The following is a 21,837-nucleotide window of genomic DNA, read 5'->3' as shown; positions in this document are numbered from 1 at the left end:
CCTTCCAAGGGAAGCAGTGGGGGCAAAAGATCTATCTGGCTTTAAGATTAAACTCGATAAGTTTATGGAGGAGATGGCATGATGGGATAACATGATTTTGGTAATTAAATATTAATGGTAAATAGGCCTAATGGCCTGTGATGGGATGTTAGATGGGGTGGGATCTGAGTTACCCAGGAAAGAATTTTCTGTAGTATCTGGCTGGTGAATCTTGCCCATATGCTCAGGGTTTAGCTGATCGCCATATTTGGGGTCAGGAAGGAATTTTCCCCCAGGGCAGATTGGAAGAGGCCCTGGAGGTTTTTCGCCTTCCTCTGAAGCATGAGGCACGGGTCACTTGCTGAAGGATTCTCTGCTCCTTGAAGTCTTTAAACCACGATTTGAGGACTTCAATAGCTCAGACATAGGTGAGAGGTTTTTCGCAGGAGTGGGTGGGTGAAATTCTGTGGCCTGCGTTGTGCAGGAGGTCAGACTAGATGATCATAATGGTCCCTTCTGACCTTAGTATCTATGAAATCTATTTGAGCATAAGCTTTCATGAGCTGCTGTCCCTTCCTTGTTGTAGCTGCTCAGCAATTCCCCTCCTGGCAGCCTTCAGCATTGCAGGAGACAGTAACTCTGGCTGTCCCTCTACCTACTTCCCTGCCAGGATGTAGGAGACCTACTTGGAGCAGGCCAGGAGCTTGACTGGCTCAGCCTGAGCCCAGGGAAGAGTTAAGGTATTGATTGTGGCCCCTTAACCTTTCTTGACCACAGGCTGAAAAGCCAGGACACTACTGATGCAATTTAAATTTCTTTGAAAATATTACAATGAAGATATACTTATATTGTTGCATGCAGTGTAGTTGTAGCTGTGTTGGTCCCAGGATATTAGAGAGACAAGGTGGGTAAGGTAGAATCTTATTGGATCAGCTTCTGGACTGGCCTCAAAAGCTTGTCAGTCTCACTAACAGAAGTTGTCCAACAGAAGATATTACTTCACCCACCTTGTCTCTCATGTACTTACATAGATAGCAGTTGCACTTTTAAAACAGCAAGAAATCCACAAACCAGTCACTATTCCTGACATTTTCCCATTTTTGCTCAGTTCCTAGAAAATGGAATGGGGTGGGATAACACAATTTACTACTCCTTCCAGAACTATCATGCAGCAGCCAGGATTGTTCTTCCACCATGTACATGGGACACACGAACTAGTGTCATAACATTACTCATATTCCTTCTAAACCTGTTACATCCCAGAGTTTTGTTGACCAGACATAAGGATGGGTTGTGCTATGACAAGTTAACTTCTTGGTGTTTGTCCATAAGCAGAGGGCTTTTAAGCACTTACTATGATTAGACAGTTCCAAAGTCAGCAATTGTTTGTAAGACATCTTGGGTTTTAAGTCTCTTATAACTTAGGAAATTAAATTACTGTAATTAACCTAGATTTAGAGTTGCACAAATATAGTGCTAGTGTAAGTCACATTAGTAATTTCTAACTTTATGCTACAATATAGCTTTTAATCAACAAAATACAACATAATCTTGAAGACGTATTAGTCAACCAAGCCACTTACTTTGAAGAGATGTAATGTTTCTTTACTTGTTAGTAGCTGAAATCCTAGTTCAGTTTGTCCACTGCAAGGAAGGCACTCATAAAACTCTGGTGCCTTGTGGGTCAGCGAATAGAGAACAATAAGGAAACTCCCAGACTCTGAAAGAACCCTACATAAAAGAATAATTTTAAAAAATTTAAGATTTATGTATTTTAGAAACAGGAAATATCCAGTTGGCCAACTAAACTGCCTATATGGTTCACTGACAAATGAGGAACCACTGACTAACCAAGATGATACATGTCAATACTCATTTTTAGCCGAGTTCTGTATGGAACTGTATACAAAAACAGTTAAACCTTTCATGGACGCTGTATATGGAGAGGAGAACAGTAAGGAGACTGAGCTTTTTAATAAACAAACCATTTTAGATTACTTAGCATCCTAAACGGAGGAACTCATTCACAGAACAGATGTCAAGACAGAACTGCTGCGCTTTAGGGTCCAGTGTTGTAGCATCTTAGCTGATTGCTGGGTTGCTTCTAAAATTCAAGCAATGAACCTCCATTTTAAAGCATTTCAATTGTTCCTACATACTCAGTAGAGCTCTTCTATTGAAAATACTGAAATGAATCTTTGGGGAGGAGGATAATTTAATCCTATAATATACTAACATTTTCTACAGCTGAAAAACACTGGATGTTTAAGTCCAATTCAGCATTTGAAACAAATAAACCCAAGATCAAGAACAATGAAAAGAGTTATGTAGATTTGGAAGGTAACAGTACAGTTTACTCATGAGTTTATTTTCACGATATTTGAAAACTATTTCATTTGAAGGTTGGCTTTTTTTTTTTTTTTTTTAAACGTTTGTGAGAAGGGAGCAAAGACAATCAAGAGAGAAAGTCAAAATTTTGACATGGCTAATGTCAAAATTCCATTAAGTGATATAGCACCCTTAAACCAGGGCATCCTGATTTTAAAAAGAAAAAAATAATAAAGTTAATTTTCTCCCCCATTGAATGTCTAAAGGTCTTTTTGGTTAGACAGTTTACCCCCTTACTAACTTGACTATACAGAGAAAGAGTGCACTGTACGAAGTGCAGTCAAATACAAAGAGTAAGCAAAATGGATAGCAAAATCTTCCTCTAAATTTTCAGTTTAAGTAATTATAGATGTTACCATTACAAGTAACACTTGTCATAAATATGAACTGTCTGAAATTTTGTATCTATTTGTAAGTTGACTGTGTTCCTGCAGGGTAGGGTGACCAGATGTCCCGATTTTACAGGGACAGTCGGGATTTTTGGGTCTTTCTCTTATATAGGCTCTCTTACCTATATTACCGCCCACCCCATCCCGATTTTTCACAGTTGCTGTCTGGTCACCATACTTCAGGGGCAGATAATGACAAACTGTTTTTCAAGTTTAATTTCAGGGCAATAATAAATTCTAACGTTAATGACTGGTACAAACAGGTCACAGAACTATATTCTTGGCATTTAATCACGTAGTGCAATTTTTAACCCACTGGAACACAGTGGCACTCGGTCCCACAAGGATTAGGAAAAAACCCTACCAGTGACAAATAGCTAAGAGGTGTGTATTGCTAGTGTTAAGACTCCCAGCACCAGAAGTCAATGCTTGCTTTGAAGTTCTTGGAAGAATATGGGACAGGAAAGGACAACATGAGTAAAAAAAAAAAAAAAAAAAGCAGACAACAGGAGAAGATCAACCAAAAATTGGTACACAAGAAAAAAGTACTAGGAACTGTTAAAATAATGTCTGTTTTGAGGAGTGGAGTGGAAAGGAGAAGAGAAGAGATCAGCTGCCCTAAGAGTCAGGAAAAAAAACAACAAAAGAAACCAAAATACAACAGCCTGGGAGGCATATTCCTCCATTTTAAAAACTAACACCTATTCTCCCCCTCCCAAAAGTCATTAGATAGATACTGACCCAATTTGCCAATTTTCTGAAATTTATATTAGGAATATTAGTAATTAATTTTTATAATAATAGATGTTAAGGCCAAAAGAGACCATTACATCATCTAGTCGAACTTCTTAACTAGCACAGGCCTCACAATGTCACCCAGTTACACTTATATAGAGCCAACATTCCATGAAGGGGTGCACATGATCAAACCAAAAGCAAGTTTTCCACAGCATACCATGTTAAGTAGCTCAGACAAGACTTTTATCAAATAAAGTTTAAGTCATTTACCTTTCTTGTATTGAAGAACTGAACAAATAACGCAGGCAGCAGGCCCAGACCTGTGGATTGTATATATGAGTGATGCCACTCAACCAACTGAAGGGAAGAGGAAAAAACATACCATTAGAAATGGATTTGTTATATCCTTCACTAAACACTCACCCAAGTACATGACAAAACTATAGAAGCATCAGGAAAAGGCATTATACAAAACTAACCAAATACTTACATTCCAACCAACGGCAAAGTGTAAGCCTTGGGATCAGATTCCAGCACCAGAAGTAGTTTTCGGGTTTGGTCCATTGTAAGGTATCTGGAACATAATAGGTTAAGTGTTTGTTCTAGGACTGAGGAAGTCCAGAACAACATTTAAGGTAAGAAGAAAATCCTGTGCTGAAAGTGTGTTTTCAGAAGATGCTCTGTGAAGGCTTCAGGTGGCAAAAGTACTCATGTCTTGGGAAAGAATGGATATTCCCAAGCTTACTTCCTAGCTATCAACAACCCACCAAGCTGTTACTGAAGCCACTACAGTCAGCTTAATATATTGGTTGCTCTGATGAACCCAGAAAAGTAGTAAGATGTGTCAAATTTTAAGTCATAAAAGAAGGCGGTTAGGAGAATAAAATAAAATAAAAATATACATTTTAAATGGTCAAAGATCCAGGACAAAAATCCTGACAGCACTGAAGGCTCAAACTACTTTATTTTCTGACGTAGATCATAAATGAAGTTCCCAGTGCATCCAATTAACAATATAACAATCAGACAAAATGAAGAGTTTCTAATGTTATCTTATTGTGAGTACTTACAAATACTTTTAAGATCGGTGAGCTTGGAATGAAATGGCCTGATTGTCACTTCTGGGTCTAGCACTGATATTATTTATATGATAATCTAAAAAACTGCAGACTGTTTTTAAAGCTAATAAAACTATCTATAAATTGTTTTTCTTTTTCCTCCTGTAGACTGATCTGTCCCCTACTAAAGTCAAAAGCAAGAGCTCTAGTTGAATAGAATGGTGCAGAATGTCCCCTGATTCCTGTTCCAGGAGGACCAGCTCCCTGTGTAAACTCCTTCTAATTCAAGATACTGAAAGCTAAATCAGAAATAATATTCTTTATACTTCAGCTGTCTTTATGAGGAAGCAGGAAGCCTGAGACACTGACACTAATGGGAGATAACTGATCCTAGGACATTCAACTGACCAGCACTTCATGCCTGAAAGTTTTAACATTGAACTTACCCACATTTATAAGTCCCCTGAACCTGTGCAATATTCATATGACCACTCAAGTTTCTTGCCAGGGCTGTAGGAATAATTGGGACAGATTTCACAGGAGTGTATTCTAAAGCATTTGTTATAGTAACAGCTGCCCAGTGAAAATCAAAGTTTAGGTTGTCCATGTTCTCTGCTGAAGTAATGTGAACTCTTATGGTGAGCAGTCTGGAAAGACCCAAAGAGTCTCTACTGCATAAACTGTGTTGAAGTCCCTAGGATATGCAAAAAAATTGCTGAGATTAGTCTTTATACACTTAATTTATACATGACAATAGGTGTATTACAGTAATGCCTAGGTGCCTGTGTCATGAATCAGGGCCAACATTGTGCCAGGCATTGTTTAAACACAAAGAATCGGCCCCTTCTTCAAACAGCTCATGACTATATTGAACATAGTGAATAGTAATAGGAAATGCATCCTATATATATATTGAACATAGTGAATAGTAATAGGAAATGCATTTTATATATGAAAATGCGTAGTTAGTTATGTTAAATTGGAACACACAAAAATCTACAAGGGCAAACGGAGGGTCCAAGAATTAGTTTATCAAAAACCGAGCAACAGGACAACTGCTTGCATCCAAGAAACCCGCATAATACAAATGGATGTGTCACCACAAGGACATTATTCAATGGAACATAAATTGCTTTTTCTAGATATGAAAAACCACCCTATAAATACAGTCACAGGGCAAGAGTAGCAAGAAAAAAATGTTTAGCTGCCCCAGATCCTCTGCTTCCTTGAACAGCAGCTATACTTACTGAAGCATCCCCTCTGGAGAAAACAAATATCCCTTCTCTCCCAGAAGAGTTTGGCAAGGAAGGTTTAACTTAAGCTAGGCTTAAAATATTTAAAGATGTACAGCTCCCATTTATACAGTTTGTAGAAAAGGAAATTGGTTCAGCTGTAAAGCCTATTAGATTTACATTTGTTTACAAGTAATAGCCTATTTACACACATACTCTTGTGAGTTTACCACATTACTTCACAAGTTATCTATGTAACTTAATTTTTTGTTTACGTACCATCTCTGTAGTTACTGGTATACTGTTTCTACACACTAACATTTTAATGTTTTTCATAGTCCAGATAACTCTCTCAATACTTTGTGTATTAAAAGCTGCACAAACCATACAAGGTGCAACTTGCCCTACCAAAGAATTCCTAACATTTTTGTTTTAAATTAACTGGGTCCTAAACCAATCATACAAACCTGTCTTGGGGTCTGATCTTATAAAGACTTAAGCATGTGTTCAGCTTCAAGCAAAGGAATATTATTTCTTTAAAGATGAACGGCAGAGAAACTTATTGCTTATGCCTACTACTATGCCTTTTGATGCAAAAAAGAATGAGGTATTTTTCTGCTTTATTTTTTAAACCGTGGGGAAAAAAACCAACATCATCATGGCTTGCCTTACTCATTTTGCTTGAAGGACCAACTGGAGAACTAGAGAAGGATAAAAAAAAATCCTAACAGACTGAAATTTAAGATTAGCTCTCAGACTTCAGTTGAAATCAGTTTGAAATACAATTCTCAAAACTGGAAAACTAATCAGTGTAACTAGATATCCTGTCCTATCATAACTGAAGGTTTGGAAAGCTGCAGCTTATCTTGCGGTCTCTTGCGATGTAATTATTTCAGGTTTCTCCAGCAACAAAGGGTATGCCTACATTGCAATGAAAAACGCACGGCTGGCCAGTGCCAGCTGACTCAGCTTCACGGGGCTGTTGCATTACAGTGTAGTCTTGAGGGCTCGGGCTGCAGCCCAGGCTCTAGGGCCCTGCAAGGTAGGAGGATACCGGAACCCAGAAGTCTACACTACAATGAAACAGCCCGAGTTGGCTGGCAAGGGCCAACCACAGGTGTCTAGTTGCTGTTTAGACATACCCAAAGAGGGTTCTTTACTTCCCTTTGGCTTTTTGTAGGCGGGGCTAAAGGACTGATGTTCCTGATTATATATAAACAAAAAAATCCACCCAAATCATGCATGACTTTCTTTATATACTGTAAATCAACCGATAAAGAGGGTGTAGGGTCTGGATGGTTTTGGTTTTTTGGGGGGCACTTTGCGGATCTTTTGATTTCAAGAGAATTTACTGTTGAATATTGCCTTGCAAACTGAAATAAATTATTCACAAGAATGATTTGGCACCATCAACAGAGCAAGCTCTCCCCATATTATCCCACCATTCTGGGAGAGAGTTTCAGCTAGGAGCGAAAAGGAGTTTTGTCTTCATGCTCATTTTGTCTTTGGAATTTCTACTGAGACTGCCAATAAAGGAGCTTATTGGTGACAATCATGATGTGGACTGAGAACAGCTCACTTCACATAGGCCATTAAATGGTAACCTTCTGGCCTTTCCTCTTCTGGTCTGGATTTAGATACTGAAAGCCATCTCGTCTCCTCTCTGTGTCACTGTTTTAAGAGATAAGAAAGTTGCTAGGAGTGGCTTACCTTAAAAGCTAAGTTGAAGTCTTCAGAATTGTGCACTACAATATCTCCGGAGGAAGATCCCCAAGCATTAATTGTACATGGAATCAAAAAGTCCCCAGGAAGAGGTGCTGTGGGGACTTTCTCTGAACCATCAGTTACTTCTCGACCAGGATCAAATCTGTCTATTGTCAGTGATACACCTTCATCGTCTGGGGGGGGGAAAAAATAAGAGTGGATGTGGAGAAGTATACTGTATCCTTCATACCAAAACCATCAAGTTCAGTTCATTGACCGAGGCTTGCTCAATCACCAGAAATGCAGAAAGAAGCAAGCCAGTGCAAACGATTTAATAAAACATTCATGTAGGTTAAAAAAAAGTTACCTTCATCCACTGCAAGAGTCCCGAGCAAAAAACAGGAAAAGAACTTTCTTTCACTCTGCTTAGCATGGCGATAGGCAAGACGAAGAGCCTTCTCCATCATCAATATTTTGGGATTTCTGGGTGGGAGGAGGAGGGAGAAAGAGAAAAGATAATGAATGTGTTTAATAACTACATTAACAATGATTTCTAGGTATATTATATAAACAAGAATATTTTAGGTATAGTTAGGAAGTTTTAATATATATAATCTTTTGTCCTGAATAAACTACTTCAAAGAATAAACCAATATTTTACTACAATGAAACAATCCCATGCCCTAACAGGAAGAGATCTGGATATTATAGTAAAGGAAGAATAGTAGAATCTAGGTGTAATAAGCCCCTTAGAAATTTTTTTAGCTTGAAGCTGCATGTCTAGTTTGACCGTGAGCTGTCTGTGAAGAACATAAGGATGAGAGATGACTGTAGACTGAAGTGGTCTGTGAGAATGCTATAATGCGTGTCCCAAATCCTACCTGGTCATGGTTAGGAAAGACTTAAAATGTAAGTCTTTAACATACATTTTTAACCAATGAATGTCTATTTTAGAACTACCCTGTAAAGGGTTCAGGAATACTGTGAGAAAAATCCATAAAGGGTAAAGGTGTAACAAAAGTACAGCCTAGTCAACTGAAAAGGATCAGGTCTATCAACTACTGCAATGCCCCATGTACACTATGCCTCACTTTGTTCAATGCTTAACTTCACAGAAGATTTTGTACAAATCTGATTAATCCTCCATTAAAAGAACATTTTTCCGTCACTGACAGGCATGACTACATTTAATCTTTTTGTTGAAGCTCCCATAGCATCTCTAGGCTGCCCAGAAGTCTGACATGTCTTCAACTACTACTCACCCCTGGCTAGTAAAAGAGTATTCTCTCTGCTGTTGCACTGCTGAGTTGCAGGATTTTTCCTCTCCTAATGTTAATGGACTTTGTTTGAATAATCAAACTTTTTGACACCCTCTTTACCATCTGACTCTCTTAAATCATGAGGGTCGCAGTTTTTATTCTGAAGCGCACGCCAGTGCAAACATGCCCCAATCCCAGGTCTGACACACACGGCCCGAGGAACTGAGGAGGGCCAGGATTTGCCTTTTGACTTATTTTAAAGAGAACATTTGTCAAAAGTTTTGACAAATGTTAACAGGACTGTAAACATTTTACTTAATTAGGATTTCCAGGTTGAGTTTTGAACTTAGTTCAGCATTTTGGCATTTGCAGGAAAGAGTGATCCTGACAAAGCAGACATGTGCTGGCAGAGGACAACTAGCCCATAGAAACAAGAGATTTGCCATCATCTTTGTACCTTATAGTTTCCTTCCACCTTCTCCCTTGAGGGGCAGATATTTTTCATAGGGGCCTCTCAATCCTGTTGATTGTGCTGATCCACAAGGAAGGAACTCCCCAATCCTTCAGAGGGAAGAAACCCTCTAGCTAGATATTTATACTGCTCTCACTGTGATTTCCTCCCCATTGTTTCTCTGCCTCTCTGGGAGGACAGTTCCTACTAAAAACATGGAAGTGATGCAGCATTAAGCAAACCCCTTTTCTGTCCCCACGAGCGCAGGCAGAGAAGACAAGTACTTACTGCTTCTGACTAAACTAACAAACATGGATATTTGCTATTGGAGAAAGAGATGCTGTCGACAGCCCTTCCTTGCAGCCCCACCCTGAGATGCTGTAGAGTTCCAGCACAGAGTTGCTTTTGCAGGGGTGGGGTTAGGGAAATCAAAATCCCCTCTGTCTGTGGACATGTAAAGGATGAAAAGATCCTTACAAAGGTTAATCTTCCTCAGCACAATAAAACTCAAAAAAGCTTTATACAGTCCACACATGATTAACTGATCTTGGAATAGTCTTTAACAGGGTTGAAAGAGAAATACGCCATACCAGGATGTAACTTGTGGAATATTGTTCTGCACACACTCATAAGAGCCCCTTCTACTTTAATTATTTGTATCTCGAAGAGAAACTAGTCTTACTCAGACCTGTAATAACTGATGTGTGTGCCAATAACATCTCCCACAGGTGTTGGATCCCAAAGTGCACATTTTGATAGAGGAAAACTGAATGGTACCATCCTGCTTGAAGCAATTCTGCAAAATAAAAAATAATCAGAAAGATATTAAGCCTTATCTTTTTAGCTGCACTTTATTCAGTTTGGGTTGGGGGCCAGAAGATGAAGGAAGAAAAACAAACAAAAAAACCCCCCAACATTTCTTTTAAGAATGTCAAAATGGTGAAGCAGAAACTCCTCCTATGAAACGGACAAGATGAGATTTTCATTTATTTTGCCATTTTAAAGGGCTAATTGCTACAGTTCCTTCATACGGTTTTAGGTGTTAATGCGAAGGCACTAATTATTTTTAGATAAAGCTTGGGAAATGAAGCTGTTCTAGATAAAACATTGGAAAGAATAAGACATACCAGGAAATAAGTGATTTTCAGCTCACTTTAAATTCAGATTAAGAAAAAACTTGCCAAAAGGTCATATTTCCAGTTTCCTTGATAGTTTTACAAAGGGATTTGCTCCATTAAAAAGCAGCATGTTTTGAAGAATATTTAAAGAAACGTAATTATATCTGAAGTCAAACAGCATATCACACAGAAAGAGTATTGCTGTGAGTGTTGTGACCACAGAAATCCAAGTTCACAGCCACAAACAGGACTCAAAAGATGTTAAGAAACTGTAGCCATTCAAATTTCTTAACGAAGTCTTACAAATTTTATTTTAAGATTTCTCCAAGTTGACAGAAATAATCTTTTAGTAATCCATATAATACAGTTCATAACCCACTGCTGATATTTGACTAAAGACCAACTCAGGACTTCCTTAAAATATTTTACATTAATCAAAAATATACATTTAAATCTCCCTCACACAGCACTGCCTAAACTCTGTCAAGTTATTTTTTCTTATTTCCTTTTACTTTACGCACTTCTTTTTCTGAACACTTTTAGTTGCCATGGGAAAGAGATTTCTCTATTCTCATGCCCTACCTCAGTCCACTCACTTGTCTCACATGCAGGTTATGATGGAGGATTGGTTCTCATTAAAAGAATGCTCTCAGTCAATTTAATTTTTTTTTTTAAAGTTGCAACGCCCAACTAGCTCACAGAAATGTTTATTAAATTTTTAAAAAACAGTCTTGTTGAATTAAGGACTAATATTTCCCTGTATTGTTTACAACCCAAACACTGCACTTCAGAAAGTGAATTAGACACAAAAGCACCCAGTTATGAGTGTTGCAGACCACATAAGCACCTAGATAGGTAAGAGGTAAAAGTAAAACTGATTTGTCCATTGGTTACATTTTACTGGAGAGGACAAACAGCATAAATGGTGAAAAGTAGATTAATATCCTGTCAGTGTTAAAAATAAGCTAAGATAAGGAAATGCTAGATTAAAAAATTAACCGGTAGGTATTCCTTTAAAAACTAAGGGCCCAATTCTACAAAAACTTATAAAGATGCTTAATATCAAACATGTGAGCAGTCCAATTTAGTATGATTTAAATCAAAAGAAGATTTTAAACATTTGAATTAGCAAGCAGGAAACCTTGATTTAAAACATCAGTTTTAATTTGTGTTTTACATTTGTACTTTTTAGTTATTTTTCCTAAAGAAAGGAATAACCATTAAAACATGTTGATATGCAACTAAATATAGTCTTTACATTAAATGTAATGCTTCTTTTTGCTAACCGTCAGGATACACTATATCTATGCACATTTATTTAAAAAATTATACATGTTAACTTATCTTTATTAAGATTTTTAATTGTTATATTTTGTATTATATTAGAAAATGGTGAAGGATGCATCTCTTACTGCTAGATGGTAAATTCTTACTTGTGATTATGTCTAGCTTTATTTGAATGGAAATTCAGAACAATTAAAAATGCACACAAACAACGTCTTAAATGTTCTGATTAAATAAAATGGACTTAAGAGTACTGGACAAAAGAAAAATTTGTCAGCAATGCTTTGCATTGAAAGCTGATTAAACAAAGGAAGTATTAGCTGTAGTTAGTGAACTGAACTGATTGTTTCTGGTCCCCAGTTCCTTCCAGATTTTAGAGCTAGATCTTCTCCCCTCACATCTAGTTTTTATTCCTAGACTGGAAGAAGAGACATACTTTCCTGCTTTATCTAACTCCCAATTGGTTTCTTAATTTTTAACGAACTAGGCATGGAACAGAACAAACTAAAATGAAGAAATATTCTCTCTGTACTTGCAGAAGAGCCAACTGCTGTCAGAAGCTGGTACTCCAGTACCAGGAGTTTAGCTAGTGACTTCCAACAGTTCAGTGGTTTGACTCTTTAAAACTTGGCAGCAAACATGTACTGCTTAATATTATTTTGCATATTTAAATTTAAATTATTTTAATAGAAAAGTTTAACAACTTATGTTAAAGCCTAATTTTAAGATTAATTTTAAATTGGTTTTTAAAAAAACCCACACATATTTAAATAAAAAGAATTAAAAAAAATCATAAATTTTTATTACGGCTGTCAAGTGATTAAAAAAATTGCAATTAATCGTGCAATTAATTGCACTGTTAATAAGAGAATGCCATTTATTTAAATATTTTTGGATGTTTTCTACATTTCTAAATATATTGATTTCAACTGCAGTGCAGAATACAAAGTGTACAGCGTTCACTTTATATTTATTTCTGATTACAAATATTTGCATTGAAAAAAACAAAAGAAATAGTATTTTTCGAGTACTGTAGTGCAATCTCTTTATCATGAAAGCTGAACTTGCAAATGTAGAATTATGTACAAAAAATAACGGCCATTAAAAATAAAACAATGTAAAACTTTAGAGCCTTCAAATCCATTCAGTCCTATTTCTTGTTCAGCCAAACAAGTTTGTTTACATTTGCAGGAGATAATGCTGCCTGCTTCTTGTTCACAATGTCACCTGAAAGTGAGAAAAAGCATTCACATGGCACTTTTGTAGATGGTGTCGCAAGATATTTACATGCCAGATGTGTTAAAGATTCACATGTTCCTTCATGCTTCAACCGCCATTCCAGAAGACGTATGTCCATGCTGATGACACATTCTGCTCGATAACAATCCAATGCAGCGTGAACCGATGCATGTTCAGTTTCATCCTCCGAGTCAGATGCCACCGACAGAAGGTTGATTTTCTTTTTTGGTGGTTTGGGTTCTGTAGTTTACACATCATAGTTTTTCTCTTTTAAGACTTCTGAAAGCATGCGCCACACCTCATCCCTCTCAAAGTTTGGAAGTACTTCAGATTCTTAAATCTTGAGTCGAGTGCTGTAGCTATCTTTAGAAATCCCACATTGGTACCTTTTTCGCGTTTTGTCAAATCTGCAGTGAAAGTGTTCTTAAAATGAACAACATGTGCTGAGTCATCATTGGAGACTACTATAACTTGAAATTTATGGCAGAATGCAGGTAAAACAGAGACTGAGACATACAATTCTTCCCCAAGGAGTTCAGTCACAAATTTAATTAATGCTTTTTTTTTTAAAAAGCGTCATCATGGAAACATGTCCTCTGGAATGGTGTCCGAAGCGTGAACGGGCATACGAAATGTTTAGCATATCTGGCATGTAAATATCTTGCAATGCCAGATACAAAAGTCCCATGTGAATGCCTGTTCTCACTTTCTGGTGACATTGTAAATAAGAAGTGGGCAGCACTATAGGCACTGCAGAGATTAACTTCTTCCATAACAGTCTGGAACAACGTGATGCTCAACCAATATAGGGAGAATATTCCATACATAGCAAGGGATGGAAAAAGAGACAGGAATCGAACAGTGGCCACGCTGGTGAAAGGCAATAGCTTGAGACCTCTGGAGATTGAGGTCCTACGTTCACCAAAGAAGTAGCACACCACTGCAAAACTTCCTCGCCATTGTTTCCCACTATTTATTTAGGAGGTGCTACTTCTAAGGGAGACCACTAACTAACAGCAACTTTAAAATCTTAGGTTTCAGAGTAACAGCCGTGTTAGTCTGCATTCGCAAAAAGAAAAGGAGTACTTGTGGCACCTTAGAGACTAACCAATTTATTTGAGCATAAGCTTTCGTGAGCTACAGCTCACTTCATCGGATGCATACCAATTTATTTGAGCATAAGCTTTCGTGAGCTACAGCTCACTTCGTCGGATGCATACATCCGATGAAGTGAGCTGTAGCTCACGAAAGCTTATGCTCAAATAAATTGGTTAGTCTCTAAGGTGTACTCCTTTTCTTTTTTTAAAATCTTAATTTTTTTTCTTAAGAAGCCAGTGTAGTACTGAATTCTGTTTGCCCAAGTAGTGTCATTTGTCATCTTATCTCTGTGCCTTCTCTTCTCTTCTACCCCTTACCTGTCACTATGCATGAAAAGTTCTCCCCATCTTGCTTTGTCAAGCTCCCAGTCTCTCCACATTCAAGTCTCACTACTTCCATAGCAATCAGAAATAAGCAAAACTTTGTAACTAACAACAACAAAAATTAGTTTCAACCTTTACTGAATCTTTGCCTCACTGCTTAGATGCATACTAGGATTTGAGTCGTGATGGTTTCTGTATCACCACACCTGTGTACTAGAAAATGGACTCCATACACAGCTTTCAATGGGTATTTAATAATGATGGAGCCCAATTCTCAACTAAGTTTTTTTTTTTTTTTTAAAAAACAAAAAGTTATGGTTAGCGGACCAAGCAGTTAAAAAAGACGTACACTACCTGGACCATCCTACACTTGCAGGTGAATGGACTGGATATAACTATAGAAGTTGTTTCCCTCTCCTATGCACAAATGTTGTGCAAGTATGGACTGAACTTCTCCAACATGTAAAAATTCCACCAGCTAAAATGAGAAAAAATAAGCTGGGAACAAATAAATATGACACAGACACACCCTTCCCCACGCCTTCTATACACTGTTACTAACAGGTCCTGGTCTTTAAGGGCAAAGCTAAATGGGTCACCAAACTCGGGGCTTGTCTACACTTACATTTTATAGCACTCTAACTTGCTGCCTCAGGGGTGTGAAAAATCACCCCCCTGAGCACGGCAAGTCTGAGTGCTCTAAAGAGCTAGTGTGGACAGGCTCCGAGCTAATCCCCTCATGGAGGTGGATTACCAGGAGCACTGGGAGAGCTCTCTTCCAGCGCTCACAAGCAACCACACTTGCGTTTCAAAGCACTCCCGCAGGAGCGCTCCTGAAGCAGCGCTTTGAAGTTTCCAGTGTAGCCATGCCCTTAGTCATTTTAAACATAAGAACTCTCACTAACTACAATATTTAGGGCCCAATGGTGAAAGCTGACCTGTAAGGATTAGGCTCTGTGGAGGCACAGGGACCCACCTGCATGGATCAACCTGCAGAACAGGGCCTTAAATTGTAACATCTTCAGAGAAGAGGCTGCCATTTAAAGTCTATTTGTGCATCAACCTCGACAAGGGGGCCCACAATCGTGATTAGGGTCTCCGGGCACTACTGTAATGCATATAATACATGAGGGCATATCATTCATTGCAGAGATAATAAAGTTGTGTTATTTGTAGTCCCAAGAATCGAGAGATTAGTGCTTTCTTTGAACTCCTGGTAAGGAAAAATATTAAAATCAAGAGCTTTCCATAAAGTAATTTCTCTACAGAGGAGCAGATACCTAGGATCTATTTGGTGATCTGAAACAGCAGAAATAGCCTCCATGACTGCAGCCTTCGACCCCCTGCAAGGAAAATAGAAGAAAGAAAATTAAAGAAAGGAGGCCTAGTCATGGGTCAGGGCCCCAAGGCACTACAGTAACACAAACAACAAACAAACCACACACATCACATCTTCTAAAGTAACTGATTTACATCAGAGCGGATAACCAGCCGAAGGCTGCTGCAAGGTCATTGACACGGCTACTAAGGCTGACACATGAATCCACCACAGCCTACGCGTGACCCCCCCGCGCGAATAAAGTCAGCCCAACTTGTACACCCGCACCCCGCGTGCGGGCACCCACGCGGGACCAGGCCGGGGGAGAAGGCCCCGGACCGGGAGTAGCTGTAGCTGGGGGGTTGGCATCCCCTCATCCTAGCCCCCCGGGAGGCCAGCAGATCCGCGGGCCAAGACCCCAGCGCCCGGAGCTCCCACGGTCCCCAACCACCCCACACCGGGCTGGGGCGCCCCCGCCTCGCCCCCAAGCAGAGGCAATGCCGTGGGGGGTCCAGACGGGGAGCTCGGTAACTGACTCACCTGGACAGGCCCCTTCCGGGCCCTTCAGCCTGTGGCGGCTCCAACGGCGGCACCGCCAGCCTCCCGCCCCTCCAACGCCCTGCAAACAATGAGCGCCGCGCCCCGCCCCGCCCGGCCCTCTAGCCCAATCAGAAGGCGCAGCCTGCACTCCGCCCACTTCTTTTTGCGGTCGCTCAATCAGCACGCCGTTTCCACTCGCCCCCTCGGCCAATCAGGTGACACCCCGGGCAACCAACCGCCCGGCGCGCGCAAGCGAAGGGGGATTTAAAAACGCTACCGCTTTAAACGGTCACCCGAGAGAGAGAGAGAGCCAGCGCTACTGCGCAGGCGCACTGGTTGTGGACGGGGATGGAGGCGTGGTTTGGATGCGAGAGCAACCGGCGAGTTGGCCGAGGTTAGAGTTTTAAAGAGACACACACCCCCCAATAATTTTATAAGAAACCCAAACACTCCCATAGCGTTTACAGGGGACCCCTCTCACCCTAGGAAGTCTAGAATGTGAGGCTATTGAGTAGGCGTGAGCGGCAGGATGGGGGGGAAGGTACCACTCTGGAACCCTTACTGCACAAAGAGGTTGGTTGGTTTGCTCGCTGAGAGGGAAAGGCACATTGGAGATGGGAGTTTCATTTGCACAATTGTCCCCAACACTTTTTTTGTCTGGGGTTTTGTTAAACCCATATTCTGGCCTGGGTGGATCTTTTCAACCTTCCAGCAACCGGAAACATAATTTCTTCCTGCAACAAACAAGGGAGGGGCTAACTCATATTGTGAGTTTTGAAATGCTTTGATTATTGACCGGTCTATTGGTAAACCAGAGAAGGGAGTAGTTTTCCTTACAGTCCCCGCTCCCCCATAATCGCCCTGGATGGTTTCCACGTTGTTCTGAATTTTATTTTGAGATTAAAGGGTTGTGTTTTAAAATGTTCTCTTCTTTAGCAAACTGATAATGTTTCGTTCTACTCCAGAACAAATGCAAGAAAATAATACTGTGATTATTGATTATTATCATAGAATACTGGGGTTGGAAGAGACCTCAGGAGGTCATCTAGTCCAATTTCCTACTCAAAGCAGGATCAACACCAACTAAATTATCCCAGCCAAGGCTTTGTCAAGCTGGGCCTTAAAAACATCTAAGGTTATCCTACTGGTCTCTTTGGCCTTTTAAGAGAAAAGGAGAGAGAGAGAGAGAGAGAGAGAGAAGACCTTACTTTTCACAGCACAAGAGGAAGGAAGGAGAAAGGCAAATAGAAAGAAAAAGACCAAACTACTTGATATTACCAATTTGCAGTGAAAGTTACAGGCAACTCTGGTATGAAGCCCCAAATTATGCACCATGTCCTGTGTGGAGCTCAGCACAGGCATGCACTCACCTGGAATAAATTGCAAGACTGGGACCTCAGATTGCACTGATTTGCCTCAAAAGGAAAAGTATGAGATATATACTGTGTGCAGCATTTTGCCAAGTTACTGTATTAAATGGTCAAATGAAAAGGAGCTGACTATTAATAACCTCTCTAGAATACCAAAACCTAACAAGTTGAATCTACCATTACACTTCCAGCACTAATTTACACAATTTTACAAATCTGGATTATTTACACAGTTTGAATTATTTCTCCCTCCCCCCAAAAAGTAAATTTGTCATATTCAAAGCAAAGAATCGTATGCAAGTCATATCTAAAGAGTGTAATAGTAAAATAACATAGTTCTTCCATAATCCATAATAATACCCACACTGACATTTTGCACACTACAAAGCGCTGTCTGACACCAATGCTAAAACCTAAAAAAGAGAAACAGTTAAGAATTATTTTAAATATTTAACTTACAATACAAGTAGAACCTTATGGGATCTAAAAAAATAAGTGATTTTTTTCTATTATACTCTATTTTTTGCATTTCTCTTAGCAATGAAAACAAACTACTCCGTAAAAAGAAAAGGAGGACTTGTGGCACCTTAGAGACTAACCAATTTATCTGAGCATAAGCTTTCGTGAGCTACAGCTTACTTCATCAGATGCAGCTTATGCTCAAATAAACTGGTTAGTCTCTAAGGTGCCACATGTACTCCTTTTCTTTTTGGGAATACAGACTAACTCAGCTGCTACTCTGAAAACTACTCAGTTTCACTTTTGGTTGTAATCAGCTTTTAGTCAATTTCATGTTCTCATGCACTAGCACAATGTTTGGATTACAAGCATTGTAGGGAGATAGATATCTTAACTATTTACACTGGACTTTTAAAAAAAGTTAGGGAAACCATTATATTGGCATTAAGCAGTTATTGAACAACAAAAACATAACAGCTCTTACCAAATCTAAAGTATAAGTCAAAATTTAACACTAGATAATTGCTTTATTTTTATTACTAGTAATTTAGGACCCAATACTGCCCACACAAATGCATAATTAAGTTTGATGACATGAACACTCCAATCAAAGCTTCCAGCTAAAATGATATTAACCACTCTTACACAAATATAAGAGTGTCCATATAAGGGGACCAATTTAACTAATTAGATTTAGAAACCAATTTAGTTAAACAAGTGGAACTGGTCTGTATAGACCAGCCCTTGCACACATGCTTTACTTTACACATGCATTGTGTGGAATGGACAAAAACACCAGATCAGAGCCTTATATAAGTTTCCAAATGTTAACTAGTCTTTACAATATCCTTACGAAATAGGTGTTATGTCTACTTTACATATGGAAAAATTGAGATAGAGGGGTTAAGGTCCGGATCCTGCAGACACTTAACGTAAGTGCTTAACTTTACAAATGTAAATAGTCCTATTATTAAGTGGAACCATTCATGTGCATAAAGTTAAGCACACATAGGCTGGATAAGGGCCCAAGTGACTTACTCAAGTCCACATAGTAAATTACGGACAAAGCCAGGTTTAAAACCAAGTACCTCTTGGGTCCCAGCCCTCAGCTTTAACCATCAGACCAGATTAGCTCTCTATGGGATATCAAATGCCATCAAAATTGGGTATGTAAACAGGATTAAAAATATTTGTATAACAAAAATGAAATGCCAGAAATCAACTAAAACATGGTCACCTCACATGCAGGAAATACTGATGACTTTGCTATGCTGGTGATTAAGAACCAAACCGAATCAGTACTCACAACCAATCTAGTGAAATTAGGTTAATAAGCAAACCATAAGGAAAGCTTCTAAAATTAAAATGTAAGTTGTTAATCAAAAAAATCAACAGCATAATTATATAGTCTGTCTTATATCTTAGATATATCCTTGAACAACCTAACAATAGCACAGCTGTTGTCCCAAAAGACCATAACATTCACCTGAGTATTCATAGTTACCTTTTACACAGAACTGGTAACTTTCTGTATTATTTGCTTTATACTACAATGAACTTTGCACTATTCTGACTTTTGCTGTCTCCAAACAGTAGCCTATCAGCACAGGTATGTTTTAAGTAGTTATTTCCAAATAACTACAGACTTGTTTTTTTGCCAGGGGATTTTAATTGTTTTTTTTTTTTTTTAGGGAGAACTATAACTTACTGGCTACATGTTCTGGAGATGGGAAGTTAGTACAGGCGGACCATCGGTGCAAATGATGCAGATCTATATTAAGACAAGCCTGAAATCGGAGGTATGTAGAAACCCCAGCATTTCTGAATCAAAGCTCTTGTATGCATACTGCATACCCATCTTCAGAAGAATAAAAGTCACCGAAAGGCGGTAAGGTCAAGCCCTGAATCTGCCCTTATATCATTCCTCCTGAAGATTCCCTGGCACTTATACTGGTCTCAAGTGTACGGTATTGCTTTTATGCAACACTGCTCAGACTTGAAATTCCTGTTAGTTGCGTGCTCCCGAACAGGTGCTCACTGAGGATCAGGATCCTCTCGGATGTCCTGGCATTGTGAACCCATAACACTGAACAGCTGGCATGGCAGTACCTACTGGGCACTTTTACTGATTTCCCAAGGCAGCTAGAGTAGTGTAAGCGGGGGAATAGTCCTGCTCTTGTGGGGAACTTTCCTGGCTTCAGCACTACCCCGGTGACGTGGGCTAGCGAAAGGATCCGAGTCCTCGCTCCCACTTCCTTTACCCAGTGGACGCCCTGCCCTTGAGAACTCCCCTTCCACTCTCCTGTCTGGCAGAGTCCTCATAACCCCAATAAGGCTGGGCCCAAGATTCCTGGGGGGCTCGACCCCCAACCCTGCTGTGGTCACCTAGGACAGGGGCTAAGGTGTCCCCACTCCAGGGTACTCTCTCTGCACTGGGCACTTCTCTGACCATTACATACAAGTTAAAGCAAATGCAAGTTATTTAATCAACAATTAATTTTAAAAAGAATAAGGAAAAATGGGAAAGGTTAAAGGAAACACATCAACCCGCTCTGTGGCAAGGAACATCACAAACAGTGTCTCTGGAATGTCTGGGCAGTTCACAGTCTGGGCAGTCTGTTCCTTGTAAGTCCCAGGCCTCCTTCTCAGGCCCTGGCTTTGCTGCAGGGATGCTGTGGGTTGGACACTTGCTCTGGTGGTGGCCTCAGGCTCTAAGTGGTAGGACCCTTCTTCCCAGTGTCGCCCCCACCCTGTCAGGGTAATGATCCAAGCCTGGCCTGCAGAGCCTCTTGGCTGAGGCGTCTCCCTGTGCTGGGCCCGCTGCCCAGGGTCCCCCTCGCTCTCCCGAGCTGCTCACCGCACCCAGCTCCAGACTGCTCCAGCCCCAGCTGCACCACTCGGTCTCTGCACTGCTGCTGCTCTGCCTCCAGCTCCCTGGGCTGCTGCTTTGGCCCCTCTGCCTCTGGTTGCTGCAGCTCTGCTCCCAGGACAGGTCTGCTCTGCAGGCTGCTTCTGTGACTGCTCCCAGCACTGACCTGCTTCCTGGCCTGCTTTTCTGGCCCCTCTGGCTCCGGTTGCTGCAGCTCTGCTCCAAGAGCAAGTCTGCTCTCTCCGGGCTGTGCCTCTGGCTTTGGGGCTGCAGCTCTGCTCCCAGGACAGGGTCTGCTCTCTCTGGGCTGCTTTTCTGGTCCCTCTGGACCTGGCACAGCTCTGCTCCCCAGCCTAGCTTGGGCGCCTGCTTTCTCCTTAGCTCGGCCCCACTCTGTCTGACCCAGGCAAATCCAGCTCACACAGAGGACAGGACGGGACCTTCCTGGCCTCCTGACTCTCTGATTAGCCTGCCCGCCCTGTCATTCAGGCCTCTCCCCATTGTTCCTGGGGACTGTCAGTCTCAGGGTCCTGGTTTCCCATCGACCTTTCCCCCTTTTAGTACTGGGAGCTTGCCAACCAAAACACCCCCACTGAATGTTAGTAAGGGGGCAACAGTCCCCTTACCGTAGCTACCTCAAAAAAGGGACAATGCTGGCTGGGAACACGTGGGCGGGGAACCCCGTGTCTGAGCAGATCCGCAGCCGTCTGCCCAGGGGGGCAGACTAGGTCTTGTGGTGCAAACGGGAGTGAAACCCACTACACCTTGGGCTTTCGCAGGGGTACCGCGAGCAGCGCTCCGAGAGCAGTGAAGGGAGCAAGAAACCCCCGAGCTCAGCAGCGGGCTGTGTCACTGCTGCCCCAGGGATGGTGTCTGAACACCCGCCAGGATTGGCCTTGGGCCCCCCGCCGCCGCCGCCGCCGCCGCCTCTGCACGGGCCGCGCCCTCCGCAGGCGCCTGCTGCTCCGGTGCCGCCCGCGCGCCCGCCAGGTGTCACGTCACCACGCCCCCACCCCAGCCC

The 21,837-nt window shown here is 40.8% G+C and overlaps 1 protein-coding gene and 1 long non-coding RNA gene across 9 annotated transcripts in view; one reads left to right on the top strand and one right to left on the bottom strand.

Moving 5' to 3' along the window:
- Nucleotides 1-8,656, top strand: part of LOC122461483 — a 30,263-nt gene extending 21,607 nt beyond the window's left edge. Inside the window, exon 2 of the long non-coding RNA XR_006283404.1 lies at nt 4,721-8,656. This is a non-coding gene — a long non-coding RNA (uncharacterized LOC122461483). The remainder of the gene's footprint in view (nt 1-4,720) is intronic.
- STIL (STIL centriolar assembly protein) overlaps nt 1-21,816 on the bottom strand; it is a 38,639-nt gene extending 16,823 nt beyond the window's left edge. Inside the window, exons 1-10 of one of the 8 annotated variants that reach the window (XM_037906986.2) lie at nt 19,656-20,217; nt 16,119-17,901; nt 15,541-15,603; nt 9,887-9,994; nt 7,856-7,971; nt 7,495-7,682; nt 4,999-5,246; nt 3,985-4,068; nt 3,765-3,851; nt 1,563-1,710 (exon numbers count right to left, since the gene is read on the bottom strand). In XM_037906986.2, coding sequence (XP_037762914.1) covers nt 1,563-1,710; nt 3,765-3,851; nt 3,985-4,068; nt 4,999-5,246; nt 7,495-7,682; nt 7,856-7,971; nt 9,887-9,994; nt 15,541-15,584 — 1,023 coding nt within the window. In that variant the 5' untranslated portion in view covers nt 15,585-15,603; nt 16,119-17,901; nt 19,656-20,217. Of the gene's footprint in view, nt 1-1,562; nt 1,711-3,764; nt 3,852-3,984; nt 4,069-4,998; nt 5,247-7,494; nt 7,683-7,855; nt 7,972-9,886; nt 9,995-14,614; nt 14,739-15,540; nt 16,086-16,118; nt 18,075-19,655; nt 20,218-21,580 lie in introns of those variants that run through there. The other 7 variants (XM_043521319.1, XM_037906984.2, XM_043521320.1 and 4 more) reach the window with 7 other exon arrangements.
- Between the last annotated feature and the right edge of the window lie 21 nt (nt 21,817-21,837).

Source organism: Chelonia mydas, chromosome 8, assembly GCF_015237465.2.
Source record: "Chelonia mydas isolate rCheMyd1 chromosome 8, rCheMyd1.pri.v2, whole genome shotgun sequence".
Taxonomy (NCBI): Eukaryota; Metazoa; Chordata; order Testudines; family Cheloniidae; genus Chelonia; species Chelonia mydas.
Note: the sequence above shows the minus strand (reverse complement) of the source record. Positions and strands in the feature narration are given on the sequence as shown.